This window comes from Mobula birostris, chromosome 6 (genome assembly GCF_030028105.1).
Source record: "Mobula birostris isolate sMobBir1 chromosome 6, sMobBir1.hap1, whole genome shotgun sequence".
Taxonomy (NCBI): domain Eukaryota; kingdom Metazoa; phylum Chordata; class Chondrichthyes; order Myliobatiformes; family Myliobatidae; genus Mobula; species Mobula birostris.
The window spans coordinates 120,227,763-120,241,114 of NC_092375.1; the positions used below are offsets into that span (position 1 = coordinate 120,227,763).

General features: G+C 43.9%; 2 protein-coding genes across 9 annotated transcripts in view; one reads left to right on the forward strand and one right to left on the reverse strand.

Annotated features, from left to right (window-relative positions):
- Positions 1 to 10,502, reverse strand: part of mcm3ap (minichromosome maintenance complex component 3 associated protein) — an 86,747-nt gene extending 76,245 nt beyond the window's left edge. For all 3 annotated transcript variants that reach the window (XM_072261176.1, XM_072261175.1, XM_072261174.1), the window contains exons 1-4: positions 8,599 to 10,502; positions 2,313 to 2,536; positions 1,345 to 1,426; positions 181 to 340 (exon numbers count right to left, since the gene is read on the reverse strand). In XM_072261176.1, coding sequence (XP_072117277.1) covers positions 181 to 340; positions 1,345 to 1,426; positions 2,313 to 2,536; positions 8,599 to 9,736 — 1,604 coding nt within the window. In that variant the 5' untranslated portion in view covers positions 9,737 to 10,502. The remainder of the gene's footprint in view (positions 1 to 180; positions 341 to 1,344; positions 1,427 to 2,312; positions 2,537 to 8,598) is intronic.
- The window catches only part of LOC140199329 (endoribonuclease YbeY-like), a 46,076-nt gene continuing 42,576 nt past the window's right edge, over positions 9,853 to 13,352 (forward strand). For 4 of the 6 annotated variants that reach the window (XR_011886400.1, XM_072261184.1, XM_072261183.1 and 1 more), the window contains exons 1-3: positions 9,854 to 10,131; positions 12,152 to 12,283; positions 13,185 to 13,253. Coding sequence is in view for 5 of the 6 variants with exons in the window: in XM_072261184.1 (XP_072117285.1) it covers positions 9,922 to 10,131; positions 12,152 to 12,283; positions 13,185 to 13,253 (411 nt within the window). In the remaining variant the exon portion in view is untranslated. Of the gene's footprint in view, positions 10,132 to 12,151; positions 12,284 to 13,184; positions 13,254 to 13,352 lie in introns of all 6 variants that reach the window. The other 2 variants (XM_072261185.1, XM_072261186.1) reach the window with 1 other exon arrangement.

Sequence of the window (13,352 nt, forward strand, 5' to 3'; positions counted from 1 at the left end):
TTAAACTTGCAGAACAATCTTCTGGATCAACATTGACTTGTGCCTCCAAATTCATGTTACCAGGATTGCGTAATCCAACACAAGCTCTAAATCCAATCCAAAATCTTCAGCATCACTGATATACCGAAGAAAAGGTTATTTTTAACCCAAAGTTCTGCAGACATTGCCTTGGAATGTTACCTATTTGCGATATTTCCAACAGCGGTCGCTTTCACAGTAGGATTGCGTAAAGGTGAACACTCTACTTCAGGTTTACGCTCCACATCGGGTTTATCAGAGCTCAGCTTCTCATCTCCTTTTGGTTTCCCTCCTCCTTCCCATGAGGACTTCTTTCCAGGACCTGACAAGAAGAGAGAAAAGAAAGTTGTGAACTGATATGGTAATGAGTAGTACAACTACCCTATCTCTCTTTCACTAAATCCATGCTTGCCGGCTGCTGGGGATCATTGGGGAATGCTGCAATCCTTGCCAAGCCTGCAGTAAAATAATAACCCCACCAATTGCAGAATAAAGCATTGGAAACAAACCCCTATGACTTCCTTAGAAATAGGCAACTAGCCAGAATTCCTTTTTCCACACTGGAGTACGAAGACACTTTACCTTCCTAATATTAGCTGGAGTCCAAGAAGGGAAGCTATCAACAACACATCCAAATACACACAAGACCCGAATACTTGTGGCTCCCTTCTAATTTATAATAGCTTTTAAAAAATTAGAACTGACCTATTACTTTCAAAAATTAGACATAGAATTCATTCAATGGATGACTGATATCCAAATTGGGAATATATACTGTACATGCACTAAGGATAACAACTGGAAGTCTATAACAACTGTACATTGGTGTCGCCATATGCTACAGAGCTGTTTAGCTTTAGAGACACAGCACGATAACAGGCCAGTTCAGCCGAATGAATCAGCACCGCCCTGTAAATTTCTGGTATTTTGTTTTCTTGCTGGCGGTTTGATGTTTACCTTTAGAAGCTTTTTGTATGACGCATGGCTCCGGGGTTGTACACCTAATGGGGTTTTTATCCCCCCACTTTTCTGCTTAGTAGGTTTTTTTTATTATCAAAAAACATTATAAGTGTTGCTTACTTCGATGTAATTTTTTGAATAATAATAAAAAGATTTGAAAAGAAAGAATCAGCACCACCCAATTACACCCACATGGACAATTAACCTACTAACCTGTAGGTTAATTCCCCCCACATCTTGAAATGTGGGAGGAAACCCGCATGGTCGCCGGGAGAACGTATAAACTACTTTCAGACCAGAATAAACATATCTCAAATAAAACTGATACGGATAAAAGAAACAAAATAAGCATTGTTTGTAACTTACTGTTTTTCTTCCTTTGCCAAAATATTTCAATGGGTCGTTTGCATAACAACTTTCCTTTCTTTTTGGCAGTGGATGCCGCTAACTTTAAGAGAAACAATAATTGTTACACGCTCACCATAAACTAAAACACATACCCAAATCTTATCTAGCTTTGAACATAGGACTGAAGCATTTGTTTGCTAATTTAAAAAATGTACAAGTTAGCCAATCAGACCAGGCTCCGGATCAGCCAGAAGTCTGATCACAGTCGTGGTTCAGACATGCACTCCTGGCAATCTGGGTGAGATACCAAAAGAACATTCTAACCAACAAAAAGAGCTGAATTGGGTTATTAAAGCAGAAAAGAAAAAAAGTAATATAGGAAATCCTAACTATATTTACCAACTTAGTTGTAAATCACAAATAAAAAGGAAAGCACAGTCATTTATCCAATTGCTGTGCCAACTAATTGAAAGAAGTTTTTAATGTCCCAGTGACTTGCTCCTTTTACTGTGCTTGACATTTTCCTTAGAGCAGTTATGCAATTTCTGTTGGAATCTTTCATTCAATACATTTGAAGTTATACTAATTCATTGTGTTTAAATAAAATCTCATTTCTCCACTAATTATTTTGCAAATTGCTGTATAATCAATTCTCCTGACAGGCAACTTTAGCCTGTTTGCTTTAGAAAAAAACTTACAAGAAGAGGAGAAAGAGAGAAACTGTCTTTTAGACTTTTAAAAACACACCTATCTGTGTTTCATATTAATCTGGCAGGACAGATTATATAGTTTTCAGTCTTGTGTCTGTCACAACGAAACAAGCATTAATTGATGGGGTTGGGGGAAAACACAGAACTGATAGCAACCAAATAGAAGTAAATATACTGATGTTACTTCAGTTAGTCTTACACTAACACTGCATTCATTAAAAGCATTTGAATGGTTTATGCTCATCAATGGAAATAGCGAAGTCTTTAGAAACTCACATTATTGGTAAAGTGAACCACAGCCTGATTCTTATTGGTTTGGCAATAGACTCTCTGCACTTTGCCAAACTGAGAGAAGTGTTTCCTGATGATCTCTTTTTTGTTCAGGTCAGCTGGGATGTTTTTACACTGAATGGCAGTGAGCTCTGATAAAGAAGTTCCGGAAAGGCTCTCTGTACTATTACCGCGGCGTAGTCTCCGATAAGGAATCTTGCTAGAAAGATCTGGGAAAGTAAAGACAACAAAGAGAAATTAATCCACAGTAAGACCACAAAACATAGTAGCAGAATTAGATTAGGCCATTCAGCCCATCAAGTCTGCTCTGTCGTGCCATAGTACAAACACAAATCAGAAAAACTAAAATAGGAATATTGAAAGTCACACACAAGCAGCATTTAGCACCACTTATTCTCCAAACTACAATCAAGCATAATGAAGACAGTTCATACGAAGCAGCAAGAAATAATAAAAACATCATAACATTGTACTCAGTAGCCTCTTTATTAGCTACACCTACACAACCGCTTGCTAATATAAATCATGTGGCAGTAAGTCAATGCATAAAAACATGCAGACATGGTCAGGATGTTTAGTTGTACAGACCAAAATTCAGAATGGGGACGAAATGTGTTCGACGTGATTTTGATTGTGGAATGATTGTTGGTGCAATACCAGGTGGACTGCGTATCTCAGAAGCTGTGGATAGGCTATGGCAGCAGATCACACTAGGTTCCACTCCTGTACCTAATAAAATGGCCACTAAGTGTATGTGTGAAAGACCACCTAACTAAAGTGCCATTTGCTGACCAGTTCAATGATTGCAATATCTTGGAAGCCATTCAAAGAGCGAATCAGAAAATGAAAATCAGAGAACAGCAAAGTTGGAACTCTGGAATGCAAATAGAAGCTGCTGGAAAAACTGGGGTCAAGCAGTTAACATTTCACACTGAAGAGCCTTCATCGGAATCGTTTATTATCACTGACCTGTATGACAGGCAATTCATTGTTTTGCAGTAACAACACAGCGCAAGTACATAACAAAATATCTAGAAATTATAAATAGTATAAAAATGGAACAAATAGTGCTCGTGGACCACTCATAATTCTGATGGCAGTCAGGAAGAAGCTGTTCCTAAAATGACGAGTGTGTGTCTTCAGATTCTTGTGCTTCCTTACCCAAAGCTAGTAATGAGAAAAGGGCATGTCCCTGATGACAGGGGTCCTCAATGGTGGGGAAGGCTACCCTCTGATGGAGCTGGCTAAGTGTACAAGCCTCTATAGCCTCTTGCGATTCAATGTACTGGAGCCTCCATACTAGGCTATGATAACAACCAATTAGAATGCTCTCCACCGCACACCTCTAGAAATTTCCTAGTCTTTGGTGAGATGTCAAGCCGCTAGCGTACCTTCTTTGTGAATGCATTGATATATTGGGTCCTGTATACTGTAGATCCTCTCAGATGGTGACACCCAGGAACTTGAAGCTACTCACCCTTTCTACTACTGAACCCTCAATGTGGACTGGTGCGCGTCCTCCGAACTTCCCCTTCCTCAAGTCCACATAAATTCAGACAGCTGAAACGTCTCAACCCAAGCAAGGCTGCAGGACCGGATGGTGTCAGTACCAGGGTGCTCAAAGCCTGTGCCCCTCAGCTATGTGGAGTACTTCGCCATGTATTCAACCTGAGCCTGAGGCTCTGGAGGGTTCCTGTGCTGTGGAAGACGTCCTGCCTCGTCCATGTGCCAAAGACGCCGCGCCCCAGCGGCCTCAATGACTACAGACCGGTGGCATTGACCACCCACATCATGAAGACCCTGGAGAGACTTGTTCTGGAGCTGCTCTGGCCAATGGTCAGGCCACACTTAGATCCCCTCCAGTTCACCTACCAGCCCCGACTAGGAGATGAGGATGCCATCGTCTACCTGCTGAACCATGTCTACACCCACCTGGACAAGCCAGTGAGGATCATGTTTTTTGACTTCTCCAGTGCGTTCAACACCATCCGCTCTGCTCTGCTGGGGGAGAAGCTGACAGCGATGCAGGTGGGTGCTTCCCTGGTATCATGGATTCTTGACTACCTGACTGGCAGACCACAGTACATATGCTTGCAACACTGTGTCCGACAGAGTGATCAGCAGCACTGGGGCTCCACAGGGGACTGTCTTGTGTCCTTTCCTCTTCACCATTTACACCTCGGACTTCAACTACTGCACAGAGTCTTGTCATCTTCAGAAGTTTTCAGATAACTCTGCTATAGTTGGATGCATCAGCAAGGGAGATGAGGCTGAGTACAGGGCTACGGTAGGAAACTTTGTCACGTGGTGTGAGCAGAATTATCTGCAGCTTAATGTGAAAAAGACTAAGAAGCTGGTGGTAGACCTGAGGAGAGCTAAGGTACCGGTGACCCCTGTTTCCATCCAGGGGGTCAGTGTGGACATGGTGGAGGATTACAAATACCTGGGGATACGAATTGACAATAAACTGGACTGGTCAAAGAACACTGAGGCTATCTACAAGAAGGGTCAGGGCCGTCTCTATTTCCTGAGGAGACTGAGGTCCTTTAACATCTGCCGGACGATACTGAGGATGTTCTACGAGTCTGTTGTGGCCAGTGCTATCATGTTTGCTGTTGTGTGCTGTGGCAGCAGGCTTAGCAGACACCAACAGAATCAACAAACTCATCCGTAAGGCCAGTGATGTTGTGGGGATGGAACTGGACTCTCTGATGGTGGTGTCTGAAAAGAGGATGCTGTCTAAGTTGCATGCCATCTTGGTCAATGTTTCCCATCCTCTACATAATGTACTGGGTGGGCACAGGAGTACATTCAGCTAGAGACTCATTCCACCGAGATGCAGCACAGAGCGTCATAGGAAGTCATTCCTGCCTGTGGCCATCAAACTTTACAACTCCTCCCTTGGAGGGTCAGACTCCCTGAGCCAATAGGCTGGTCCTGGACTTATTTCATAATTTACTGGCATAATTTACATACTACTATTTAACTATTTATGGTTCTATTACTATTTATTATTATGGTGCAACTGTAACAAAAACCAATTTCCCCCAGGATCAATAAAGTATGACTATGACTATGAAATTCCTTGGTCTTGATGACATTGAGTGCACGGTGGTTGTTGTGAAAACACAACAGTTTATCTCACTCTTGTTATGCCTGTGTAAGTCACTGATTTCAGGCGGAGAGTACGTGATGCACACACTTCTAATTACATTAACGATGCTGAGATCAAGAGGGTTGAAAACTTCAAGTTCCTAAGAGTGAACATGCCCTGGTCCAATCACGTGGGTGCCACGCCAAAAAGCACACCAACACCCCAACTTTCTCAGGAAGCAAAGGAAATTTGCCACTGATCCACACCAAGTTTTACTGATGCACCAGTTTGCTATTGCCACTGCTCTGCCATAGACCACAAGAAACTGCAGAGAGCTCATCACAGAAACTAACCTCCTCTCCACAGACTCCATGTACACTTCTCACTCCCTCAGCAAAACAGCCAGCATAACCTCACCCACCCTGGACACTCCCTTTTCTTCCCATCGGGCAGCAGATACAAAAGCCTGAAGCAACATACCAACAGGCTCAGGGATGGTTCCTATCCTACTATCGAATGGTACAACAAGATGGACACTTGACCTCACAATCTACTTTGTTTTGACCTTGTACTTCATTGTCTACCTGCACTGCACTGTTCACCGTATCTATTACTTTATTCTGTCATTGTTTTGCCTTGCACTACCCCAATGCCCTGTTATAATGAACTGTGTGAAGACAAGTTTTACAACATATCTGCGTAATGCGCCAATAATAAACCAATTTACCTGTAGAAACAGAAAGTGCTTGAAACAACATCTGTGGAAGGAGAAATCTGCGTGGATGGTATGCAAAATAAAGTTTTCACCTTTACTTAGTGCATGCAACAATAATAATCCAATTTACCATTACAACAATAAACCTTTTTGCTTTCATTTGCCCACTGGTTGCTTGGTCAAAAAAAATTTTCCTGTCCTGGATCATTTTAACTTGCAGAACAACCATTTTGATGGAAGTTATTTGCCACCAAGCAGCACAGTTCTTTAGTTAAACAATAAGCTATGGGTCTCAGATTAATTTGGGATTTAAATAGGTTGTAAGAGGAAAAAACAGCAGTGCTGCAAAAAAAAGTGGTAGTCACATTAAACTGAATTCAAGGATCTGCTTGAAGACAACATTTGCATTTAGCATTTAATATAAATTTCTCATTTTTAAGAGGCTTTCAGACAGGCACATGAATATGCAGAGAATGGAAAGTTATGGAGAACATCCAGGCCGAAGAATTAGTTTAAGTTAGCACACCCTCGGATGGGCTGAAGGACATTTTATTGTTCTGTACTATTCTACTGACCAAGAGTAAATGGGCAGAGTAAACAGAATAAAAAGTGTAGAGAGGTCTTCCTAAAACTGGTTCAAAGAGCAGGGATTCAAAGAGCAGGGATTCAAGATGAACATGATGGAAAAAGTAAGATGGTGGAATGATAAAAAGGTTGGCATTAGTTTGTTATTATCACATGCACTGAGAAGCCATCGGGCTGATCAAGCCATACACAAGAACATGGAGGTAGTGAAAAGAATACAGAATAGTGTGGCAGCTACAGAGAAAGTACAGTGCAGGTTGTGACCAGGCCCTAAACTACCCCTATGGACTGTGCTCGATTACCCCTACGAACTGTGCTTTTGAAGAGAGAGTTATTTAAAACCGACAGCTTGTTTTTAAGAGAGGGAGAGATGAAGACTGCTTTGAGCTAGTGTTATGAACCCCTAAGGTTCATATTTCCTGTGGACTGTCACTTTAAGGCACGAGGAAGAACTGAGGGTCGAAGCACTCGGCAGAGATGGTGCTCGGTGTCGGAGATCTGGTCAGAGGCTCGGAGTTTTCGGATGGACCCTGAGTCAGACTGTGGTCAGATGCCTCCAGTATGCTGCATCAGCAAGCTGGCAGCGCTGGAGGTTTACCGTCTGCGTGAGATGATGGGACTTTCGAGAGACTTTGAGACTTTTACCATGCCATGGGCTGTTCTTATCAAACTACGGTATTGCTTTGCTCTGTTGTAACTATATGTTATAATTATGAGGTTTTTGTTAGTTTTTAAGTCGGTTTGTCATGTGTTTCTGTGATATCATTCTAGAAAAATACTGCATCATTTCTTAATGCATACATTACTAAACGACAATAAAAGAGGACTGTCTGTCCTCATAATCTAATCTAACTTTTGGATTTTTGCTGAGTTCGGAGAGAGAGGGGACCGAGCAGCTCATAAGTCGCTATGGTGACCAAGGGTGGCATTATTTGATGGACAATCGATGTTATGGTTTCTCTGGAGCGTATTTATACTTCCCAAGGACATGGCCCGCTAGTGCATTCTTACACAGACACAGAAGGGAGGAGTTATTTGAATGACAGTTGGTACTCAGTACGGTGAGATGAATAGGAGGTCAGATGATAGACCTGCAACACATGTTTTTGGACAGTGTATGAGCTTTGTTGTGCCCACAGAAAAAAGCGGGTTTTTGGAGGATCGATCAGTGGTTCTTGCAGTGAGAAAAGGGAGTGACTGGTGGGGAGTTGTCTATGTGTCCAACCCTTGCCTGGGTTGATGATTCCACCACAGAAGAACGGTCCCCTTTGTTGAAGTCACAGTCAGTGACTTTTAAAAGATTTCGGAGGACAATGGGAAGATCGATGGCATCAGCTCACCTGAAGACTCAAATCTCTCCCCCTCTCTCTCCACCACTACTCAACTCAATACCACGAACTGAACTGAACTTACTCATCATCATAAGACTACCTATTTACCCCTAGACTTGAATTTCATATATTTCCACACTTACTTATATATAATCATTGCTAACCTGTTTGATATATCTGCATTTACATTACTGTATTGCGTAGTTACTAATAAATACCATTAGTTAATAGCAATACTGGACTCCAAAGTGTTTTCCATTTCTGCTGGTTCTTTAACCCGTCACGGGGTACGTGACAAGAGATACAAATTACATGCAAGGGCCATGATGGGAGATCGAAAGTTCACCTTTAGGGCAGGAATAGTCTATTAAGAGTCTGATATCAGCGGATAGCCTTTCTGCCTAAAGTCTTCTCCAGCTGAAGAGCCAAATGTGAAGCACCAATTATGAAAAAGGTGCTGAAATGTTAAAGGCAACAAAAAGACAGTGAACAAAGGAAAAACACACCTCTTGCTCTCTACAAGATTTTATCAATAATTCAACTCACCATCTCTCAATTTCTTTTTTGTTTCTTCTTTTCTCATACGACCAGGCCAGCAAATGCTCGTTTCGGACAATCGCTTTATTCTTTCAATTGTTTCATCTTCAGGGCGAGCGCTATCTCCTTTCATCTCCCTCTTACCTTTCAGCACATCGCGAATGGTGCGACTGAAGACTCCCATTGATGGCGCAACTTTCATCGGCCGCTTCCCCAAGGACGGCCTACTTATCGTCCCTACTGCTTGTTCTTCAGCAGGACTGTGTTCAAATTGAGGTGGTGACTTGTCTCGCTTGTCTTTTCTTTTTACTCCCTTTTTGGGAGCTAACTGTTCTTCCTCCACTTCGTGCTTTGTCCTACCCGGAGTTCCACCGGTTCCCGTTGCACCATGTTTACCATCATATGCCAAAGGACTGGCGTCACTCCCTACAAAAGCTGATTTCTGACCAGTTATTTCTTCGCTCCCCAATGTCTTGTTTAACGCCAACGCATCCACGGAGCTAGCTACACTTGGTTGTGAGAAAGTGAACGGGGCCGAAGACCTATTGCTGTTGGGAACCGGCTGGCCAAAGCGAAAGCTTTCGGCAGAACTGTCCATGGCTGTCGGTTGAGAGAAGCTAAAGGTCTCTGGTAAACTAGTAGTAGCTTTCGGCCGAGGTAACCCGAAGCAGCTGGAAGAGGAGCTGCTTGTGGCTTGTGAGAAACTGAAGATAAGTGCAGAGGGGCCAGCCTTGTTCTTTTGTGAGCCAAAGACACCCCCTTCTCCCCCACTGCTCGGGGGCTGCGAGAAGTGAAAGGACGGGAGTTTACCGGGCGCTCTGTTTACGTCCGGCCCGGGAGCACGGACCCGCAGTAAGTCGGCGTGGCCGAGCGAACTGAAGGTTGGCTCGGGCTGCCCAAAATTCATCCCCGCTGATGTACCGAAGCTTGCGGAAGCGGGAAACGGGTTGAGAGGCTTGAAGCTGAACGAATGACTGGGCCCGGCAGCTGCCGGGAGAGCTGAGCCCGTCGCCCCAATCACTGGATGCCCAAATGCGGCAGGAGGCCCTGCCTCGCTCGCCTGCCCGAACACGGCCGTCTGTGGGCCCGGGAAGCGGCTGTCCCCAGTCGGGAAGAGGATGGGCAGTCGCCTGCCCCCCGGCTCCATTACGGCGTCGCTAATCGTTAACCGGCCTGTGCACCGCCCATACCACCATCAGCGCGGAACCAAAGTGCAGTCCGTCAGTGCAGTGTTCCCATCCGGTCAGCACGGAGCAGGAAGTCTGGTGCACTTACTTCCGCAGGGATGGGGTTGCTAATGACAACGGCTGCGGGTCGCCAACTGCGGCCTCTATGGCGCTCCTGATCCGCGATCTACAGCGGGCAGTACCGCTCCGCCGGGCCCGGCTTCGGCGAGACTGCCAGATCTTGCGCCAGATTCTTGGCCTAGGCCGCTTCGACCTGGGGCTGATCTGTGTGGACGACCGGAGGATGCGGATCTTGAACGGACGTTACCGGGGACAGGACGCGGCCACCGACGTGTTGTCCTTCCCCTTCCACCCGGTGAGACCTGGGTTCGAATGATGGGGGTCGGGTCGAGTCTACCCTTCACTCCCACTTAGTTCCTTTCAGCAACGCTGATTCGTGAGGATATTGCATTTAAAATCGGTTTTCAGCTTTCGTTACTAAAAATAACTGCGAACACTCAGCGAGTCAGGCTGCGTATGCGGAGGAAGAAACAGTTAATGCTCGCGTCCTGCATCAGAGCCAGAACTTGATTGCATTTTGGTTTGCAGTTATTTCAGATTACCAAATTCTCCATTGTTCTGCTTTTCACCTAGTGTTAACCTGAAACAGAGATTTTAACCTAGGGAGCAATAGTATATAATCAAGTTAAGGTATGCGTCAAATGTATGCTGTAGATACGGTGTAGCCACGAACCCTACGCCGTACCCTAACGCGCACCTCTCCCAAAATGTAACAACGTGTCGCGGCGACGCAGACTAAGACAACTGTGATTGGTCCACTTAGTAGCATCGCATTTCCTCCTACGCTGCAATAGCTTCCCATTGGGTGACTGAAGGGCAGGGAAGGAACTCTGGCTGCAATGCTTTCCATAAAGCTTTACAGACCTCCGAAATTATGCAGGACCCTGTGCTTGACGCCAGTTTGTAGCTAACTGCTACAGCCTGTTGACTTCCACCTGAAGCTAAAACTCAAATGGTGATTGCCCGTCTCTGAGTATACAGTGTGTACGCTGATGTGAAATAAATGGCTGGAGACGATGAACCAAATCGTCAAATCTACCTGCCGACTTCCGAAAATATTTGAAATGCATTTCTTCGTCCATGTCTCTCAGTGGCCGGACAAGCACAGAAAATTCACCCTCCCAGTTTCAGTCGCCATTGTTTGAAGATTGAGTTTCTTCATGTTGAGTTTCAACACGAAGAAACTCAATACAGTGGCATAGAAACCCCACCGCCAACTAGTATTTTGGCGGTGAATTGCAGAGAGACGCAGACATACCAACGCACAAGTATAAATGCTCACAACGGCGTAGCTCATTTGCGTAGGCTACGGCGCAAGCTATTACGCACAAGTATAAATCAGCCTTTAGATGGATCCGTGATTTGGAGGGCGGTGCAGATGTGGACCTCACACTCTAAAGGTGAACTCTTACTCCCAAATCTACCTTCAAGTAGCCCTTGCACTTGTCTACCTGCAGTGCACTTTCTCTGTAACTGGAACACTTATTTCTAACGTTTCATTGTATCATCTCGATGTCATTATGCATGGCATGGCACGCAAAACAAAAGCTTTTCTCTATCTCAGTATGTGTGAGTAATTAACCAATACCAGTGACTTTTTGAGAGTCTATCCAAAAGGAAGGCGACAGTGGATACAGTTAATGGTAAACAAATCCATTGGCCTGTCATTCTTAATTTCAAGCTTCTTAGCTGCTGTTGGAGCCACTACTTTGGAGAGCATTCCATTGCATTGTAGTCATGTCTTGTAGATGATGTAAAAACATTGGCAAATCAGGACGGGAATCAGCCAGTATAGCATCCAGCCTCTGCTCTACTTGAGAAACAATAACATTTGTTTATTTAGGGCGCCACAGTAAAGTAGCATTTAGCGCGAAGCTGGTACACCTCAGGGCGTTGGGAGTTTGGAGTTCAGTCCCAGCGTCCTCTGTAGGAAGTTCATGCGTGAGTTTCCTCTGGATGCTCTGGTTTCTCCCACAGTCCAAAGATGTAGGTTAATTAGTTGTTGTAAATTGTCCCATGATTGGGGTTAAATTGGGGGTTGCTGGCAGTGCAGTTTGAAGGGCTGATAGTGCCTATCCTGCACTGTATCTTTAAATACAGATTAATAATGCTAAGCCACTGACCTTTCTGGGCAATGGTGACCTTAGTGGTTTTGACTGAGAATTTATAATGGCAATTATGTTGGAGAGGCTTTGCATGGTTGAGATGAGCATCATCATTTATAAGTCTGAGCCTGAATATTCTCCAGGTCATTGATGTTAACTGAAAATTAATGATTATATAAAGTTTGATAATCTATTTAATCTTTCTTCCAGGATCTTGGAGTAGGAGATATGCCCAAACCCTTACATCAGGATGAATATAACCTTGGAGACATCTTCTTAGGAGTAGAATATATCTACAGACAAAGCCAAGTTCATGGGCAAGACTTCTACAATGTACTAACTGTATGTATTTGCACTGTCATAAACTGGTAGGAAGCCCACAAAAAGTGTGTCAGAATGGGAAAACAATATGAATTATCTTTGGTAACTTATGGGAGAGGGGTGTATGCATTTTGTGAAACAGGATGAGAGGAAATTAGTTCATGGGGCAATCAGTAGGCCAGCAGGTGTGGTGCAAAATGGATCTTGAGTTCATTTTCATACTTAATTGGAATTCAATGGTTTAATATTTCGTGGCCTGGTAATGGAAACACCAATGCCCAAGAATGGAAAAGCCTACAAAGACTAGTGGATATAGCCCAGTCCATCATAGAAAAAGCCCCCCCCCCCCCCGGCACTGTCAGGCACATCTACAAGGAGCACTGCCATGACAAAGCACCCCTCCCCCCCCCACCATCCAGGCCATGCTCTCTTCTCACTGATGCCCTTGGGGAGGAGGTACAGGATCATAGGGTGCCACACCACCAGGTTCTGGAACAGTTATTAACTTTCAACAATCATGCTCCTGAACCAGTGTGGATAACTTCATCCACCTCAACTCTGAACTGATTCTGCAATCAATGGACTAATTTTCAACAACTCTACAACTCACGTTCTCAGTATCTTTTTTTCATAGATTTGCAGAGTTTGTCCTCTTTGACACATCAGTTGTTTGTCTATCTTTGCTTGTGTGTAGCTTTTACTTGATTCTATTGTGTTGCTTGTATCAACTATGAATGCCTGTGACAAAACTGATCTCGGTAGTATACGGCGTCATATACATACTAAGATACTGAATTTACTTTGAATTTATTGGATTTTGAAACTTTTCAGCTTTTAAACTAAATTTCTTAGTCAAGGCAAGCAGGCAATATTTAACCATGGTCTTTTATAGTGAATGATCTGTTTTTTCACAATTGTGTAGGTAACTACATTACATGGAATCTGCCATCTGCTGGGCTATAAGCACAGTACAGAAACTGAATGGAAACAGGTATGGTTGTACTTTCCTATATGCTCTGAAGTCCCAGTTAATTACCTGTGCTCCAATATATCATTACTCAAGAGCAGTAAACAACCTGCTAGAGGAAAT